The 20,023-nt window shown below is 35.3% G+C and overlaps 1 protein-coding gene across 1 annotated transcript in view; it reads right to left on the bottom strand.

Moving 5' to 3' along the window:
- The window catches only part of TMTC3 (transmembrane O-mannosyltransferase targeting cadherins 3), a 62,025-nt gene that overhangs the window by 37,823 nt on the left and 4,179 nt on the right, over window positions 1-20,023 (bottom strand). The window contains exons 2-4 of the mRNA XM_068561775.1: window positions 8,960-9,176; window positions 6,021-6,239; window positions 4,572-4,671 (exon numbers count right to left, since the gene is read on the bottom strand). Of these exons, the coding sequence (XP_068417876.1) occupies window positions 4,572-4,671; window positions 6,021-6,239; window positions 8,960-9,163 (523 nt within the window). The 5' untranslated portion in view covers window positions 9,164-9,176. The remainder of the gene's footprint in view (window positions 1-4,571; window positions 4,672-6,020; window positions 6,240-8,959; window positions 9,177-20,023) is intronic.

Genomic DNA, 20,023 nt, shown 5'->3' with positions numbered 1-20,023 from the left:
TAAAAAAAACTTGGAAGTGAAAACTACTGGGCAAACTACAGTACCATTCTTACTAAAAAAAGACTATAAAAACTAAAACATGTTAGCAATAAGCATTTAAATCAATACTATTCTTTAAAAAATTTGTAACAGAATATTCACAAGTTCTATTTAAGTGGAAAACCTACTTCATCAATTTTAAGTAAATGTCTACTACTTAGTAGTAATTTGATTAAAGAACCATGAATTGTGAGAGTAAATCTGGATCTTCTACTAACTTGCTCTGTGATTTTGGGCAACTTTTCTGAGCTTTAGTTTTCTTATTGGAAAATATGATTTCTAATTCTTTTCCAGTTTATGAAATATATGGTACTTTGATTGTGTGACCTCAGTTTTTATTAACGACATTAATCAAAGTAAACTCAAATAACTGACTTAAATCCAGGTATAAATAAGAACAGAATTCATGAATCTAATACATTTTTCTTTTATCACTGGGCTTAACATAGAAACATCTGTTTTTGAAATCATTTTCAATTTTAAAATACTCTATAGACTAACATTACCGAAAGGAAAAACAACTAAAAAAAAAAAATGAGAACACTATTGGAAATACTAAGTATTGATATAATAGTATTCCTTCCTCAAAAAAGTATCTCATATTCTAGTTAGGCCTAAACCATCAATATTAATGTAACAGATTATATCAAGGGTTGAACTATCCTGCTAAAGTCACCAAGACATTCACAGAGCAAAGAAATTAGTAGATGATTATTTACAAAACAAGTTGAACCTAAGTTGGACCTTGAAGGATATACAGGACATGAAAGAATTGGGAAAGGGGTATGTACGAATAAAGGAATAGAGGAGGGAATAAGCTTGGCAAATGAATGATACAGATGATACAAAATGGTATGCCTGAATGGGTATGCACACATTAAAAACTAGCGGGAAACAATGGCCTTGAAAGTAGGTATATTAAACAGTTTATATAACCAGTTTAGCATATTTCATTGTATTTCAATCACCTTATGGGATATGAAGGCGGGTGCAATCGTACTCATTTTTAAGATGAGGAAAGAATTTTGGAGGTTTAAAAAGAGTCATGCACAATAAGGAGACCATGAATTTAACCTGGTTCTTCTGATACTAAATTCAGAGCTTCTCACTAATTTGTATTTTCACTCCAAGGAAGAGAAATCAAACAGATGCTTTCCAAGATGCTGGATTCAATCTAAGCAACTAATAGTTCTAATAAAGGCAAACGTTTTGCTGAAACCAGTCACTTCAGTTCTTTGGTGACTAAATTACTTTATGAACATATACACTTTGATTTTTATAATCAGGTCTCTGTGGCTAAAGTTACCATGTGTGATTTTGTCCAAAACAAGTACCCCTGCTAAATAAGTTGACACTGAAAAAAAAAATACATGTATAAGTGTAGAATCAATTTCAATCATCAAAATCTATTCCAATTTCAAAATATAGGTTTCCAAGCTGACTCTACATGTGTAAAGATACATACCTTCAGTAATCATGTATTTAAATAGTTATTTTAAGTATTCACTGCATTTGTAGGGGAGAGAGATAACAATAAATAAATATGTTTTGTCAAATGGTGACCTCAGTATTATAGAGAAAAACAGAAAGTGAAGGGAAATAAAACGGAGGGGGGAAGATGAGTGGTGCTACTGATAACATTTGAGCAGAAACCTAAAGTAATGAAAAATCAAGTGCAAAGGGCCTAAGATGAATGATGCTTGTGAAAAGGGTATGGGACACGAATAACCCAGAATTTAAAGTAATTAAATAATTATAAATTGAAAATCTTTGCATAGGACAGATACCTTAGATAGAATGGAGAATACAAAGATGATGACAAAACTGTTTGTGGTCTCAAGAGTGAAATAATGTAATGTGGCATACAAAATATCATAGGGGAAAAGAGGACAGAGAGAGGTCCCGAGCAAATTTCAGTATGTTTTCAATTAGAATTTAAAATATATTACATTCATTCACCTAATCATTTCCTAAACAAATATATAATGAACACCCACTGTATACAGGAACCATTCTAGGAAATGGAGATAAGAAAGTGAGAGAAAGTTACCTACTCTAATGAAGGTTATATTCTATTGTAAGAGAACAATCAATGGGTTAAAAAAAATTATGTATTTTTAGATTAAAAATGAGTCTTATGAGAAATGTAGGTTAAAGGGATAGAAAGTAACATGATTTGGTTTTTGTTTTGGTCAAGTGGTAAACTAGCATGACCTGTTGACCTGTTGGCCCCTTTCCCCAAAATCAAGCCTAGAAAGATTAAGTGAGAGGAAAATATGGCTTCTAAGATATTAAAAACAAAAAAAGAGAGAGAAATTCCTGGGCATTGAAGGTTATCTTAAACATGTATGCTTGCATGGGTGTTACAAGGGACTACATACATCTAAAGCAGAAGAATGAGAAAATTTTTTTTAAACTTTTTTCCTAGCCAATCCTGACTGCCCTGGGTAAATCCTTATTTGCACCTTTACTGTAGAAATCTGCAGCTCCCGTAGGTTGTGGGTGTTCCAGGGATTAAATGAGAATACTTCAGAAGCCCTGCTGGGATAAGGAGTAAGATTTTTTTTAAAGGTACAAAATGACCAACCACTCTTCAGCAGTCTCTTCCACCCACAGACCTTCCAACTAAATGCAGGGCGGTGGAAGACTGGCCTGTTCTTAATGCTGATTCTCTTTAAGAGACTAGAGCAGGTGGTTGGTAGAATGGCAACAATAGTGATCAACAGTGGCCCTGGGGAACCTGGAGATCTCCACCCTGGATTTTAATGAGTCACCAGATGGACAGAGTGGTGCTGGTCTTTCTCTTTATTATACACAGTGGTTGATAACTTTCAGAGAACATGTGGCCTGAGCTCATAAGCCAAAATAAGTAGATACCTGAAGGGTACCACAGTTATAAAAGAGAGAGCACAAACATAACAACAACATACATGACTAATTAAGAATTAATCGAAAAGACTAAGAATTTAAAATAAGTAATTCTAAAGGAAATAAGGAAAGATACTGGAGTTATAAAGAGTAAGAAATCATTAAAAAGGACCAAGTAAAATTATTAAGGATCAAAAATATAATAAAATGAAAGGCTATTTTAGTTAGAATGAAGAAGTTCTCTAAGAGGGAGACCGTTGAGCTGAGGCCTGATGATGTAAAGAATATAAATGAAACAACTATGTGAAGCTCTAAAGGAAGAAAATTCAAGAAAGAGGGTACAGCAAGTATAAAGGCCAGTGCTTCACCTGTTTAAGAGTAGCAAGAAGGTCTGCTTGGCTATAGTGAAGTGACTAGGGCAAAACTGCAGGAGACATGTTTAGAGAGATAGGCTGGAGCCTGATCATGGTCTTGAAGTTCACAGTATTTTCTAAGTTTATCATTCATGTTTTGCTTAGGATGGTATTTAAAGACGATATTAGTTTGCAATTCTATATTAGCTACTGAACTACCTCTCACTGCATTACAGGCAACAGGAAAAATAGGGACACTGCTTCCCATGAGCCAGGTACGGCTTTAAATCCCTTAACATGCTTAACTCAACTAATCCTTCTCAACAGGTAGGGACTATTATTATCTACATTTTATAAAGAAACTAAAGCACAGAGAGGTTATGTAATCTGACCAACATAGTAAATGGAGCTACTAAATGGTGGACCTGAAATGTGAAACCAGACTCCAGAGTCCATGCTTTTAACTACTATGTTATACTGAACTCAAAACTGTTTTAAGAAGGCATTGTGCATAGCAGCAAGAGGGAAACCTACTGATATTACAAATCTAAGAAGCTGTTTAGCTAAATTGCTTATCTCTTGAAACTTTGTTTTCATACATACAAAATTAAGCTCCTTATCATCAGTGCCTTGGGTTTATAGTGAGAAAATTCTCCAAGAACATAGAAAAAAAACTCAGCATTAAATTTTAAGATTAACCAAGTACAGGTTAAGGTCATAATGCGCTTCACATTATGTGCCCTTTCATGCCCATTGGGCCCACACTCTTAAAAAATCATTTTTATTGCCTGGAATTTGTTTTCTGACATCATTAGGGCTAATGGGTTAATGTATACAAAGCATTTTCCAGGGTAGGCTACATGGAGGGGACTCAATAAATAGTTGAACTATGATCAACACATAATAAAAGTTATACTCTAACAGGCTTTTAACTTTGCCTAAACAATACAATTCATAGCCTTCACATGTGTTATTTATAGAAAGACAACTGAAGTATTGGTACTTTAATCATTTACAGGTAACAGCAAATGGAACTAAGAATGATCCTAAAACTCTTATATTTTGGGAAATTTTTAAAAATTAGATCAAATAGAAACTGTTAGTCATGATAAAATATAAACTACAAACAGTAATTTTTAATATTGACAATGTCACATACTTTTATGTCCATAGATGCTAAAGTACAATAGCATGATATATAAAGATAAATACCAAAAATGGCACATGTTTTATAAGAACCACTTGAAGTAAACAGAAATTACCTGATCGAGTTTTATAGCTAAAGTAAAAAGTTAAATGTTAGACATTTACCTATGGAATTATCTGGTCCTTTTGATTTGGTAAATGACAAAAATGCAGCTAGAAAAAAGATAGATGACAAAAGTTCTGCTCTTCCTACAACACCTGTTACCTAGAAAGGGAAGGAGAGGGGTTCATATTAATGAAAAGCATCTTGAAAATTTAACTATAATATAATTGCAATAGCAGTTTAATTAGAAATTAAACTGCCATAACTTTTCAAGTGCACATTTCTGTTTTTTTAAGCATTCTTTGAGTGCCCTCATGTGGTGAATTTGTATGTTTTCCATAAAAGTAAATTTATCAGTGACAGTAACAGTTCTTTTATTATTCTGATGTAATTATAGACTCAGAGGAAGTCGCAAAAATAGTATAGAGAAGTCCTATTTACCCTTTACCCAGCTTCCTCTAATGGTAACATCTTACACAATTATAGTACACTATCTAGATGTAGTTCTTACATGTTTTCTTAAAATACAAGTGTTCTTAAAATACATACACTCAATACATTATAGCTCACAAATAAACCTGCAAACTAAAATTTAAAAAGACAATAAACTTTAAAACATCCTTTTAAATTCAAAAAATTTAAATATAAAGCCCCAAAATCCCTTTAAAGTATTCTGAACTCACTATAAAACTTAAACAACCTATTATTTTTGTAGATGTATAGAAAAATGTTCAGCTAGACACCAAAAGTTTCAAGATACCGGGAGAGACACACAACTCCCCTCCAACACACACACACACACACACACACACACACCACACTCACACACATATACAGACACAAGACACACACACCCCGGCAGAGTTTAAGCATACAGACTATTGTTTAAAATTGAAAGCCTGTAACAAAGCAACTGAATAGAGTCCTCTTTGCTCTGCTGAGAGGCAATTTTGGAGTCTCAAGATTACCAAGAAAAATACAGTTATAGTTTGTGAGTGTGCTGGTGATGAGCATATTGGCAATAGGAGAGACAGCTCACAATTTTTAAACACATGGCAATAGACAATAAGAAATTACTGAGCATCATCATTTGTTAGGATATCTGTCCATGTTTGCATGTATTTTGATAAATTTTCATCCCTTACGTAAGTTTCTCTTATTATTTTCTGTCCTTTGAAACAAAAAAAATGCCAAGTTGACAAATATTTAAAATCTTTATTCATAAAAAAATTAGCAAAGAAAGTTACTGTATTCATTTATATTTTACATCACTAAAGTTGAGTGATTACATCTTATGTTCTTGAATAAATGTTTGTTTCAAAAGTTGTTTTAAAAAATTTTACATAGTAGCAAAGTTAGACTCTACACTAGTAAGTTAAGACACTGTACCAATAGGAGTCTTCAAATACTTGGATTAAAGTCATGGTTAATTTTTTTTTCCTTAAAAATATATACCATTATAGACATGTGGAGGAATAATGCAAAAAACATCAATTTATAGTTTTACTTACTGCTTCTGTGTGTACTGGGTGCACTGCAAAAAGTAAAGAAGCAATCACACTACTCCGGTTATCCAGAAAGAGTTTGCAGACTTTAAGAAATATCACACTAACCACAGCATGAAAAATCATATTTAGGAGATGATATGACATAGGTTTCAGTTCACTAAACCAATAATTTAAGCGAAATGTCAATACTGTTAAGGGACGGTAAGACTTGTGGCTTCTCTCCTAAAAGGAAAAAAACAACCATCAATCATTGATTATTAAAGCATCTTGGTCCTTCTGGGTACATAAACTAGTCACTGCTTTTACTACATTTGGCTGAGAAATAACAGTAAAATAATGAAATGCCCCAAGAATAATACAAACATAAAAGATAGCTTTATGTGGTTTTTTTGTGTGTTTTCCTATTTCCTTTGTACAAAAACAAGGCAATTTCATCTCTGATAGTATAGTAGTCCAAGAATTAACAGTAAAAGAAGAACTAACTACTAATTCCTCTTCAATAAACAGATTTTAAAAAGTAGGACAGGGCTTCCTTGGTGGCGCAGTGGTTGAGAATCTGCCTGCCAATGCAGGGGACACGGGTTCGAGCCCTGGTCTGGGAAGATCCCACATGCCACGGAGCAACTAGGCCCGTGAGCCACAACTACTGAGCCTGCGCATCTGGAGCCTGTGCTCCGCAACAAGAGAGGCCGCGATAATGAGAGGCCTGCGCACCGCGATGAAGAGTGGCCCCTGCTTGCCACAACTAGAGAAAGCCCTCACACAGAAACGAAGACCCAACACAGCCATAAATAAATAAATAAATAAAAATTAAACTTAAAAAAAAAGAATATCACCAAACATTCCGAGAAGCAACTGGCCCTGAATCTGATCAGGGACCACTTCTAATCTCTAAAAAAAAAAAAAAAAAAAAAAAAAAAGTAGGACAATAGTGATATTAATCAAGTTGTAGCACAGGATTTCTCTCCAAAGCCTGCTACCCAAACTATTACCAATATAAGCATTCATGTAACTGCTGGCTAGGTCTTCAAAAGAAAACATAAGAACAGAATGCTTACCCAGTACAGTTTAAACAATGATGACTCAAAAAGGTACCATCTAGTTGTCTTTTGAAAAAATACCTCCATAATGTATAAAACTGAATATATTAAACCAAACATACTACATAGAGAGTAATACAAGAGCAAAAACTTTCTTAGAGAATAGATACCTTTGTTATTGTAGTCTCTATTAGCAATAAATCAAATTCTATGTGAGGTACTGAATTTCTTTACAAACTAAAAGTTACATTTAACAGGAAATATTTTTACTCTAAGACAAAATCAAACCAGATTTAGGAATAAAACACACAAGTTAAAAAGATATAAAATATTATCCTATTTATTTTTTGTAATTTTTTATAAAGGCATCCACACTCACCTTCTTTGCTCTCCTACCTCTTACCATATTTTGCTGTAACTCTGGTATACAGCTATAGACTTAAGCCGGCTCATCCCCAATAGGGAACATTAGGAAGCACAAGAAACAAACATTTCCCATTTTGAAATTAAAAGCATTTTAATATCTCTGTCTGTATTGACTATACACAACATGAGTGCTATCTACCTAGAATGCATTTTCCTGCTTGGCTAATTCCTGTACATCCTTCGAATTTCACCTCAAGCATACAAAACTGTTTTTAAAGGCAATGTATTGAACTGAAATGACTTGTAACAGAAAGCAGAAAAATGTTGTAGAAACCTTTTGGTTTCAAACCTTTTAGGTCAAAATCTAATGACATGATTAAACTCAAAATAGATATTAGCATAAATTGGGGGAATGGACACATATTTCTAAGAGTCTCTGGGGATAAAGGGTATGGGCAGAGGGGAATAAATTATCTAGAAAATAATATATGTTATAATAGGACCATATTTTCCCCTTGTTATCAAAAGACTTATTTCTTCTAAAGGCTAGAACTGGGTGAGAATAGGAAAGGTTGCAGAAAAATAAATAACCTGCTTATTTAATAAGAAAAAATAATTGTTTGTGACTAGAGGAATGAAAGATTCCATACCCCTCCTTGAGAAACTTCCAGATTTGGAGAAGGCGGAAAGGGGCCAAGAATGACAAATGACAAAAAGTGTTACATGTTATGTTTCAACAACTATGTGCTACGTACTACAGACAGATTAATTAATTAATCCTCAAGGTATTATTCTTTTATAGATCAGGAAAATGCCTCAGTCATCTAAAAGCTGTGTTCACACCTATTTCACACAGGTTTTACATGATAGAACTAAAATTAGAATCTAATCTATATGATCCCAAGCTAACAAAGATTTAATCCCAAACAGTTTAACACTGACCTTCAAAATAAAGTTACTGGCAAAGTAAAAATATCTCCATAAACATGAACTAAACTTTTGGGTTCTCAATATAAAATCAAATTAAGTATTAGGTAGGAGATATGGCACAAATTAAAATTTTTAATATATCATTTCTTTCTGTAGAAAAATAGGCAATATGTATACTTAGCATTTTTACCCTTAAAGTCTAATCTATTTATATTGAAGTTACATATATTTTTAAATGGTTAAATACCACAAGCAGTCATCTGTTCTGCCTGACTCATAAGAGAGAAAAAAGAGAAATAAAGTCAGTTAGATTTGTGTTACGCCTACTGTTCTAACACATTTGGTTTTTACACACATATATTATTTTTAGAGAGATTAAGCCAAGGTATAAAACCAAGGAAAGAATCAAGTACTATAAAAAATATGATCACATTTTCAACTTCCTATCTAATTTATTACAAACATGTTATGTCTTGTATAAAATTTTTGAGGAAAATAATCCATAATTAGTATGATGATGGCAATGCAATGTTGATAAAAAATTAGGAGTACTAAACTACCAGAATAATTTAAAATCTGAGATACATATAAGTAATATATACTTACTTCAGACATAGGGGTTCCCCAGAAATCATTCTGAAATAAAGTTTTTAAAGGTGTAGATGGATGCACGTCTTTATTATCCAGTATTGCTGACACATCATCAAAAACAAAACCACAAAAGAGGCTGTTCCAATAGCAAGCAGCAACTACGCCTATTATTAAGGTTACTTCTTTGAGGTTAATATCAGCCATCTTTTCCACAAGCATCTGTGGACAAAATCTGGGGGGGAAAATCATGAAGATAAAATGAAATAAGCAACATTATTTTCTCCGATAAGTACAGTTTTAATAGAAGAATAAGTAAAATAAAGATAGAATGCTAATTCTCACAGAGAATTAATTCTTTAAATCTCAGTTCAAATGCCATCCACTTAAGGAGTATTAGCTGACCACCTCTCCATATTCCTAACCTAAGACAGAATTAATTGCTCCTTCATATGTGTTTTCATACCTCTAATACAGCCTTTTATCACATCACTCAATCTTTAAACCTATCTCTTTAGCTAACTAGATAGTGAACTCCTTATCAACTGTCACAGGTCAGGTCACCTGGGAAACAAATACATATAAGATATGTATAAAAAAAAATACATATAAGATATCTAAAAAAAAACCTGGCATGATGTGCTCCAGCAGTATCTAAATGAATCCTTGTGGGAAAACAAATACATACGTAAAAAGACACTGATCATGGGTTTTCTGAAATGTAGATAAAGCTGTTTTAGTACCTTATGAATATAAAGATCAACTATTACCTAAATCAGGAGTCCAAACTTGTAGCCTGAAGCCCTGTTCAGCTTGATCAAAAGCCTTTTAAAAATATTTGTCTTACATGCCTTTATGCTAACTGTATACTAGCCAGTTTAACTACTGTTCCTTTATCTTTTACTCGGATTGAGTTATTTGATGGACTTATGTTATCTGATTGGCCCCTGGGGCATAGGAGTAGTTTATGAAACAGATATAAACTATGGTTTTTCTCCTTCCCATTGCAACAAAAGCTTTTAATCTAGAGACTTCATACAAGACAATTCATAACTAAGTCATTGCTTTAGAAAAGATTCAGTGAGGGAATGTTTATAGAGTAAAAAGAACTATATGAACTGGAGGATACTGGAGAATCAACCCTACTATAAAAATAAGGTTTGAAGGTATACTCTAAAAAAACAAGCTGATGAGATACTTTTCTAGCTTGAGTAGTGTCATTAGTGTCACTTTAGTGTTATCACTTGTGGAGGGAAGAATAATGGTCCCCCAAATATGTAAATCATCTGAACCTGTGAATATGTTACCTTACAGAGCAAAAGAAACTTCACAAGTGTGATTAAATTGAGGATTTTGAGATGAGGAAATTATCCTGGATTTTCTTGGGTGGGCCAATTCAATGATAAGAGACCTCACAAGTGAATGAGGGAGGCAGGAGACTTGAAAAAGCAGAGGTCAGAGTGATATGATGGCTGGCTGTGGGCCACAAGCCAAGGATTGACAGCAGCCTCTAGAAGCTGGAAAAGACAAAGAAACACATGCTTCATTCGAGCTTCTAAAAGGACCACAGCCCTACTGACGTCTCAATTTTAGTCTAGTGAGATCCATTTTGGACTTCTGACTTCCAGAACTGTAAAATAATAAATTTGCTATTTAAGCTACTACATTTGTGTTAATTTGTTATAGGAGCAATAGGAAATTAATACATCACTCACAGAGCCAGAAGATCTGGAACCAGAGATATATCTGCAGGAATTCTGGTCAGACCAGAGAAGAATAGGGTAGAGACCTTAAATCAGATATGAGCTGTATAAGAATATATATATATATATATATATATATATATATATATATATATATATATATATATATATAACACCTATGGGAAGGTATTGAAGTTTCTTTAGAATGAGACAGAAAAATTTCAGAATACATTAGGCTTTTAAAAGAAATGTTAAACTGAAACCAACAAATCAGAAAGGAAATTAGCTGTACCTTTTGAAGAAGTCTAGTTTTCAATTAACAGAAAAATTACCTAAGAGTTTATCTTGAATCCAGAAGAAATTTAGCATCTCTAAATGGTATGGTCTTGTACACATTATTATCATAAAAAAGTTGATGGTGTGTGTTTAAAGATTGGAGAGATCTGGCTCAACTCCTTCTCAACCACAGTAAAATGACAGTCAATATTTTTAAAAAAAGGAAGGCTATAAATTCACAACGATAAAGACAATTGGAGAGGAGACCACAGCACATTTTGGAAGCTGGAAAGGTAAAATGTTTAATAAGTGACTCAATAGAGATGAGGAAAGTGAATCCTTAGCTGAAGGGGGAAAAGCTGAAAAGTTTTCTGCACTCCTGCCAGCATCATCTCAAAAACTGATACCAAGGATCTCAGGAAGTAGGGCTAGGAATAGATGGACTTCGCGGGTGGGACAGTGGCTAAGAATACGCCTGCCAACGCAGGGGACATGGGTTCGACCCCTGGTCTGGGAAGATCCCACATGCTGCGGAGCAACTAAGCCCGTGTGCCACAACTACTGAGCCCTTGTGCTGCAACTACTGAAGCCCGCGTGCCTAGAGCCCACGCTCCACAACAAGAGAAGCCACCGCGATGAGAAGCCCATGCACTGCAACGAAGAGTAGCCCTCGCTACTCTTCTTAGTATAGTTTTAGACCCCCCAGTTATCTTCTACCAGTTGAAAACAGAATCTTATAAAATTTTATGACATTGGAAACAAAGAGAGGGTACTAAAAACTTCCAGAAAGAAATAATGCAGGTTCCATACCAAAGGTTAGGAATCCAAATAAATCACTTTTTTTTTTTACCAACAACGTTAGAAGCTGGGGGTGGGTGGGGGTGGGGTGAAATTCAGAAAACAAAAAGGGAATAATGATTCAAATTTCTGATGGATAATAATTTCCACCATAAAATTCTATATTAATAAACCCAAGTTTGCCAAGTAGATTAAAAATACTTTAAAACATTCAAGGTCTCAAAAATGTACCTCTAATGTTTTTCTTCTCAGGAAACTAATAGAAGAGATACCCCAATAACATAAGGAAGTATACTAAGAAACGTAAAGATAGGAAAATCAGGAGATAAGGGATGCAACACAGAACTATTGCCATGCAACCAGGTCTACTACCCAGGCAACAATTAGATAGGTCAGCACATTCCTGAATGACAGTCCCAAGAAGATATAACTGACAGAACACCTGATGTGTTTAAACACAGCATAAAGAACTATTTTCCCTTTAAACTGTGTGTGTGTAATTGTAATTCAGAAAAACAAAACAAGTCAGGATATCCACCATCGGGGAGTGAAAATCAGGTCTTGTGTATGGGTTCAGAAACCTCTCAGGTTGGGGTGACAAACTGCTGTTTGATTAAATGTTCTCACAAAAAGAAACTTTAAAATTAATAGAAGAAAAAAAAAGTAAATTAAAACTATGGTTTTAATACTCTGAAATTATATTTGGGAATAAGATGTATTTGATTTTTAAAGTACTCATAATGCTTAAGAGTATTTACAGCAGACAGCAGAAGCGAGAAGAACTACAATCCTGCAGCCTGTGGAAGAAAAACCACATTCACAGAAAGACAGCCAAGATGAAAAGGCTGAGGGCTATGTACCAGATGAAGGAACAAGATAAAACCCCAGAAAAACAACTGAATGAAATAGAGATAGGCAATCTTCCAGAAAAAGAATTCAGAATAATGATAGTGAAGAGGATCCAGGACCTCGGAAAAAGAATGGAAGCAAAGATTGAGAAGATGCAAGAAATGTTTCACCAAGATCTAGAAGAATTAAAGAACAAACAAACAGATGAACAATACAATAAATGAAATGAAAAATACACTAGAAGGAATCAATAGCAGAATAACTGAGGCAGAAGAACAGATAAGTGACCTGGAAAACAGAATGGTGGAATTCACTGCTGCAGAACAGAAAAAAGAAAAAGGAATGAAAAGAAATGAAGACAGCCTAATAGACCTCTGGGAGAACATTAAACGCAACAACATTCGCATTATAGGGGTCCCAGAAGGAGAAGAGAGAGAGAAAGGACAAGAGAAAATATTTGAAGAGATTATAATAGAAAACTTCCCTAACATGGGAAAGGAAAGAGCCACCCAAGTCCAGGAAGCGCAGAGAGTCCCATACAGGATAAACTCAAGGAGAAACATGCCGAAACACACAGTAATCAAATTGGAAAAAATTAAAGACAAAGAAAAATTATTGAAAGCAGCAAGGGAAAAACGACAAATAACATACAAGGGAACTCCCATAAGGTTAACAGCTGATTTCTCAGCAGAAACTCGACAAGCCAGAAGGGAGTGGCATGATATACTTCAAGTGATGAAAGGGAAGTACCTACAACCAAGATTACTCTACCCTGCAAGGATCTCATTCAGACGGGCAAATCAAAAGCTTTACAGACAACCAAAAGCTAAGAGAATTCAGCACCACCAAACCAGCTCTACAACAAATGCTAAAGGAACTTCTCTAAGTGGGAAACACAAGAGAAGAAAAGGACCTACAAAAACAAACCCCCAAAATTAAGAAAATGGTAATAGGAACATACATATCGATAACTACCTTAAACGTGAATGGATTAAATGCTCCAACCAAAAGACACAGCCTTGCTGAATGGATACAAAAACAAGACCCATATACACGTTGTCTACAAGAGACCCACCTCAGACCTAGGGACACATACAGACTGAAAGTGAGGGGATGGAAAAAGATATTCCATGCAAATGAAAATGAAAGCTGGAGTAGCAATACTCGTATCAGATAAAATAGACTTTAAAATAAAGAATGTTACAAGAGACAAGGAAGGACACTACGTAATGATCAAGGGATCAATCCAAGAAGAAGATACAACAATTAGAAATATATATGCACCCAACACATAGGAGCACCTCAATACGTAAGGCAACTGCTAACAGCTATGAAAGAAGAAATTGACAGTAACACAATAATAGTGGGGGACTTTAACACCTCACTTACACCAATGGACAGATCATCCAAAAAAAATTAATAAGGAAACACAAGCTTTAAATGACACAATAGACCAGATAGATTTAGTTGATATTTATAGGACATTCCATCCAAAAACAGCAGATTATACTTTCTTCTCAAGTGCACATGGAACATTCTCCAGGATACCTCACATCTTGGGTCACAAATCAAGCCACAGTAAATTTAAGAAAATTGAAATCATACCAAGCATCTTTTCTGACCACAACTCTATGAGATTAGAAATGAATTACAGGGAAAAAAACGTAGAAAACACAAACACATGGAGGCTAAACAATACGTTACTAAATAACCAAGAGATCACTGAAGAAATCAAAGAGGAAATCAAAAAATACCTAGAGACAAATGACAATGAAAACACGATGTTTCCAAAACCTATGGAATACAGCAAAAGCAGTTCTAAGAGGGAAGTTTATAGCTATACAAGCCTACCTCAAGGAACAAGAAAAATCTCAAATAAACAATCTAACCTTACACCTAAAGGAACTAGAGAAAGAAGAACAAACAAAACCCAAAGTTAGTAAAAGGAAAGAAATCATAAAGATCAGAGCAGAAATCAATGAAATAGACACAAAGAAAACAATAGCAAAGATGAATAAAACTAAAAGCTGGTTCTTTGAGAAGATAAACAAAATTGATAAACCATTAGCCAGACTCATCAAGAAAAAGAGAGAGGACTCAAATCAATAAAATTAGAAATGAAAAAGGAGAAGTTACAACAGACACCACAGAAATACAAAGCATCCTAAGAGACTACTACAAGCAACTCTATGCCAATAAAATGGACAACCTGGAAGAAATGGACAAGTTCTTAGAAAGGTATAACCTTCCAAGACTGAACCAGGAAGACACAGAAAATATGAACAGACCAATCACAAGTAATGAAATTGAAACTGTGATCAAAAATCTTCTAACAAACAAAAGTCCAGGACCAGATGGCTTCACAGGTGAATTCTATCAAACATTTAGAGAAGAGCTAACACCCATCCTTCTCAAAATCTTCCAAAAATTGCAGAGGAAGGAAAACTCCCAAACTCATTCTATGAGGCCACCATTACCCTGATACCAAAACCAGACAAAGATACTACAAAAAAAGAATATTATAGACCAATATCACTGATGAATATAGATGCAAAAATCCTCAACAAAATACTAGCAAACAGAATCCAACAACACATTAAAAGGATCATACACCATGATCAAGTGGGATTTATCCCAGAGATGCAAGGATTCTTCAATATACGCAAATCAATCAATGTGATATACCATATTAACAAATTGAAGAAGAAAAACCATATGATCATCTCAATAGATGCAGAAAAAGCTTTTGACAAAATTCAACACCCATTTATGATAAAAACTCTCCAGAAAGTGGGCATAGAGGGAATCTACTTCAACATAATACAGGCCATATATGACAAACCCACAGCAAACATCATTCTCAATGGTGAAAAACTGAAAGCATTTCCTTTAAGATCAGGAACAAGACAAGGATGTCCACTCTCACCACTGTTATTCAACATAGTTTTGGAAGTCCTAGCCACAGCAATCAGAGAAGAAAAAGAAATAAAAGGAAAAAAAAAAAAGTAATTAACATACACTTGAGATTCTGATATATTAGCTTCAAAACTGTAATTTGAAATACAATGTTATATAATAATATATATAACATACATAATATTAAATTATTGACCATGCAATTTTTGGATTTAAGACTTTTAGTTGAAAAATATTAAGAATTTAGACAAGTTTACAAATAAATATTGAAATTTTTATAAGACCTTGGGAGTTGCTACAGTTTTAAGTTTAGTTTAGTAGCTTTATAAAAGTTGTTTGAGAAAGTTTTGCTTGTTAAGTTAGGCATCTGAACTCCTGGAATAAAATGAATATACTAAAACTATAAATGCAGTTTTAAATTCAGGCAACTTAACTAAGTTTTAAATGTAGCTGCTTAAGGGTATTCAGTCCTTTCAATTATTATTTATTTGTTATACGTTAAAAAGGGACATGTTACTTTATAAACAGAGTAAGATCTGTAGATTGAATTTAAAGGCTTAAAGAACACAAGGTTATAAAATGTTACTTAAAGATACTGGGACTGATCTCATGATTTCTAAATACAATTAGGTAATAAAAAGTTATGCAGTCACTTTAAGTTGCAAAGCAAATTCATTCAGTAATTGAAATGCTCAACTCCAACATAATAATCAAGACCCTGAACTCGATTTAACTTTTGGGGATTGTCCTCTGCTCTAGGCTTGGAATCACTGCGTAGGAGAAGCGTGTTGTTATGGAATGAGGATATGGTTTATTCTTCTCTTTCTTTACCTACATTCTTGTTAAACATAATTTTTGAGCACTATAGTGTTAGAGCAGAATGGAGAGAGAAGAAAGGAAGGAAAGCAAAAGAGCTTACTTGACCAGTATATTCAAGATAAATCTCTTACAGGTGTTTGAGGGTTCTTTGGGGACAAACCCCACATCACTAGGGACTGTCACCTGAAATTCCCTTTATGTCTACTTCCACCTTGGAAACCGGTGGTATCCAGCTCTTCTTTGCTGGGTCCCTTTGCAATCACCACCCCTACTTCCAAGCTCTACTCTCACAAGTGGCTTTTTGGGGCAGAACTTCAGATGAGTTCACAATTGAGCTCATGAGCATGCACTAAAACTAGCTCTCTCCCTTTCTCTCATTATTAAGCTCCCTGGGGTAATATTTTAAAATTCTATTTTCTTGACCCTTTATAAACTTGGTATGGGTGAGGTGTTTAAGCAGCACCAAGTGGATTTATCAATGGGGTGCTAATCTTCACTGAGTGGATGGCATCGCAAAATGCTTATTGTTCATGACTACCACCATTATGGTTAGTTTTATGTGTCAGCTTGCCTAGGCTATAGTAGTATTCAAACACTAATCTAGGTGTTGTGCTGAAGGTATTTTGTAGATGTGGTTAACACCTATAGTCTGATGATTTTAAGTAAAGAAGATTATATTCCATAATGTGGATGGAACTCATCAAATCAGTTGAATCACCTTAAAAGCAAAATTGAAGTTTCCCTGAGAAGAAACTCTACCTCATGACTGCATTATCAGATCCTGCTGAAGAGTTTCTAGCCTGCCAGCCTACCCTACGGATTTTGGATTCACCAGTTCCAAAATCCTCTAAGTCCATCCTTTCATATAAATGTCTTTATTTGATATATATTTGATATATGCTTAGTTATCTGGTTTGATTAAAGCTGGATATCTAAAGGGTGGGGGGGGGTCTCAGCTTGGAAAGCTAGCCTCTGCTACTTGTGGTCATATCCTTCAATAGGTAGCCTAAACTTCTTTAAATGGTGTCGTCAGGAGAGCCGGAGGGCAAATCCCAACGGACAAGCACTTTTCAAGTCTCTGCTTACCGCGTATTTTTTACTATCAGTCAAGCAAGGTAAAGCCAGAAGCAATGTGGGAGAGGTTATAAAGAGTCAAGACAATACTACTTTTGAAGATTCTCCACGAAAGCATATTATGAGAGAAAGGGAGAGAGAGCGCTACGTTTCATGCATGTCATGAGCTTAGTTGTGGAGTCATCTTAGGTTTTGTCCAAAAAAAACCACCTGCAAGGGAAGAGGTTAGGGGAAAGGGAGAGGGTTACATAAGGACACAGATAGAGGGCAGCATAATTCACTGGGGGCCATTATTGTAACAATGTAACACATCGCTGTTAAATGTTAGTTGTGAGAATGCTATAGACTGTATGTTTGTGTCCTCCCAAAATTCATGTTAAATCCTAATGCCTAATGTAATGTCATTTGGAGGTAGGGGGCCTTGGGGAGGTGATCAGGTCATGAGGGTGGAGCCCTCATGAATGGGATTAATGCCCGTATATAAGAGATCTGAGAGAGATCCCTTGCCCCCTCTGCCATGTGATGACACAGTGAAAAGATGCCCACTACAAACCAGCTCCTCACTAGACACTGAATCTCCTGATGCCTTGATCTGAGACTTCCCAGTCTTCAGAACTGTGAGAAATAAATTCCTATTGTTTATAAACCACCTAATCTAGGGTATCGTGTTAGAGCAGAAAAACAGACTAAGAGAGGGAACTTCCAGTTCTTTTTCTAGGCACAGAAGCATATTCACCCAGATGCACATAGTTTGAGCAGATGGAATGACTGATTTATGTTTGCTTACCAAAATGGGATGTCACCACATATGTGCAAAGAATCCAAATGCAATTGAAGACCACTCATGAGCACATTACAGGCATACAAAACAATATAATTCCTTCAACAAAATTGTACTGAATGCTCACTTTTCCTAATACTCCCACAGTACAATTATGGAAAAAACAAGCCTATAGAAAAATTTTATATGAAATCTGGGAATATTTAGTCTGGAAAGGATAGTCTTCTCAGCTCAATAATTTCATGATTATATCTTTTTCAATAAGTAAAACTTTGGCTTGCATAGTTTGCGAAATCTGTATTCACACTGACTCCTACTAATCTTTCCAGTCTCCTCATGTTGGGAGAAGACAAGTGTCTGCTTGCTGCACACTGATTCCTCTCCACGAGAACAAGGCAAAACAAAACATTTTCTGTACACAGTGGAGACTAAATTTCTCACGGCCATGCTTTATTTTAGAAGCTGGAAAAGTAAGTTACCATTCATTTTCTTGATAAGACAGCATAAAAAGAATGGAGATTAACATTTGGAATATAGGTTGATTGGTACATAGAACAGAGGTAGCAATTATAAAAGGCAAGTCTTTTTTTTTTAACATCTTTACTGTAGTATTACTGCTTTACAATGGTGTATTAGTTTCTGCTGTATCACAAAGTGAATCAGCTACTCGTATACATATATCCCCATATCCCCTCCTCTTGCACCTCCCTCCCACCCTCCCTATCCCACCCCTCTAGGTGGTCACAAAGCACCGAGCTGATTTCCCTGTGCTATGCGGCTGCTTCCCACTAGCTATCTATTTTACATTTGGTAGTGTATATATGTCCATGCCACTCTCTCACTTCATCCCAGCTTACCCTTCCCCCTCCCCGTGTCCTCAAGTCCATCCTCTATGTCTGTGTCTTTATTCCTGTCCTGTCCCTAGGTTCTTCAGAACCTTCTTTTTTTTTTTTTTTTTAAGATTCCATATATATGTGTTAGCATACGGTGTGTTTTTCTCTTTCTGACTTACTTCACTCTGTATGACAGACTCTAGGTCCATCCACCTCACTACAAATAACTCAATATCATTCCTTTTTATGGCTGAGTAATATTCCATTGTATATATGTGCCACATCTTCTTTATCCATTCATCTGTTGATGGACACTTAAGTTGCTTCCATGTCCTGGCTATTGTAAATAGAGCTGCAATGAACATTTTGGTACATGACTCTTTTTGAATTATGCTTTTCTCCGGGTATATGCCCAGTAGTGGGATTGCTGGGTCGGATGGTAGTTCTATTTTTAGTTTTTTAAGGAACCTCCACACTGTTCTCCATAGTGGCTGTACCGATTTACATTCCCACCAACAGTGTAAGAGGGTTCCCTTTTCTCCACACCCTCTCCAGCATTTATTGTTTGTAGACTTTTAAAAGGCAAGTCTTTCTTGTGAAGTGATTTTGGTCAGATAAAACTGCTCATAAAACAACAGAGATGAAAGGCAGATTCAGGCAAGCGTTCCTGTAGTAAAGCCATTTATAAAATTGTCAGATAATTTCCCTTGGTGAAAACTGGATGATTCAGAAAACTTCACGAAAAATAATAGTGGGTTTTAGTAATTTTCCTCAAAATTATATATAGTGAGCAACTGAACTAGAACTTGAGTTAAATTTCTTGGTTCAGGGCTTCCCTGGTGGCGCAGTGGTTGAGAGTCTGCCTGCTAGTGCAGGGGACGCGGGTTCGCGCCCTGGTCTGCGAAGATCCCACATGCCGCGGAGTAAGTAGACCCGTGAGCCACAACTGCTGAGCCTGCGCATCTGGAGCCTGTGCTCCGCAACAAGAGAGGCCACGACGGTGAGAGGCCCGCGCACCGCGATGAAGAGTGGC

This window comes from Eschrichtius robustus, chromosome 13 (genome assembly GCF_028021215.1).
Source record: "Eschrichtius robustus isolate mEscRob2 chromosome 13, mEscRob2.pri, whole genome shotgun sequence".
NCBI classification, from domain to species: domain Eukaryota; kingdom Metazoa; phylum Chordata; class Mammalia; order Artiodactyla; family Eschrichtiidae; genus Eschrichtius; species Eschrichtius robustus.
The sequence above is the reverse complement of the archived record's forward strand: the minus strand, read 5'-3'. Positions and strand labels throughout refer to the sequence as shown.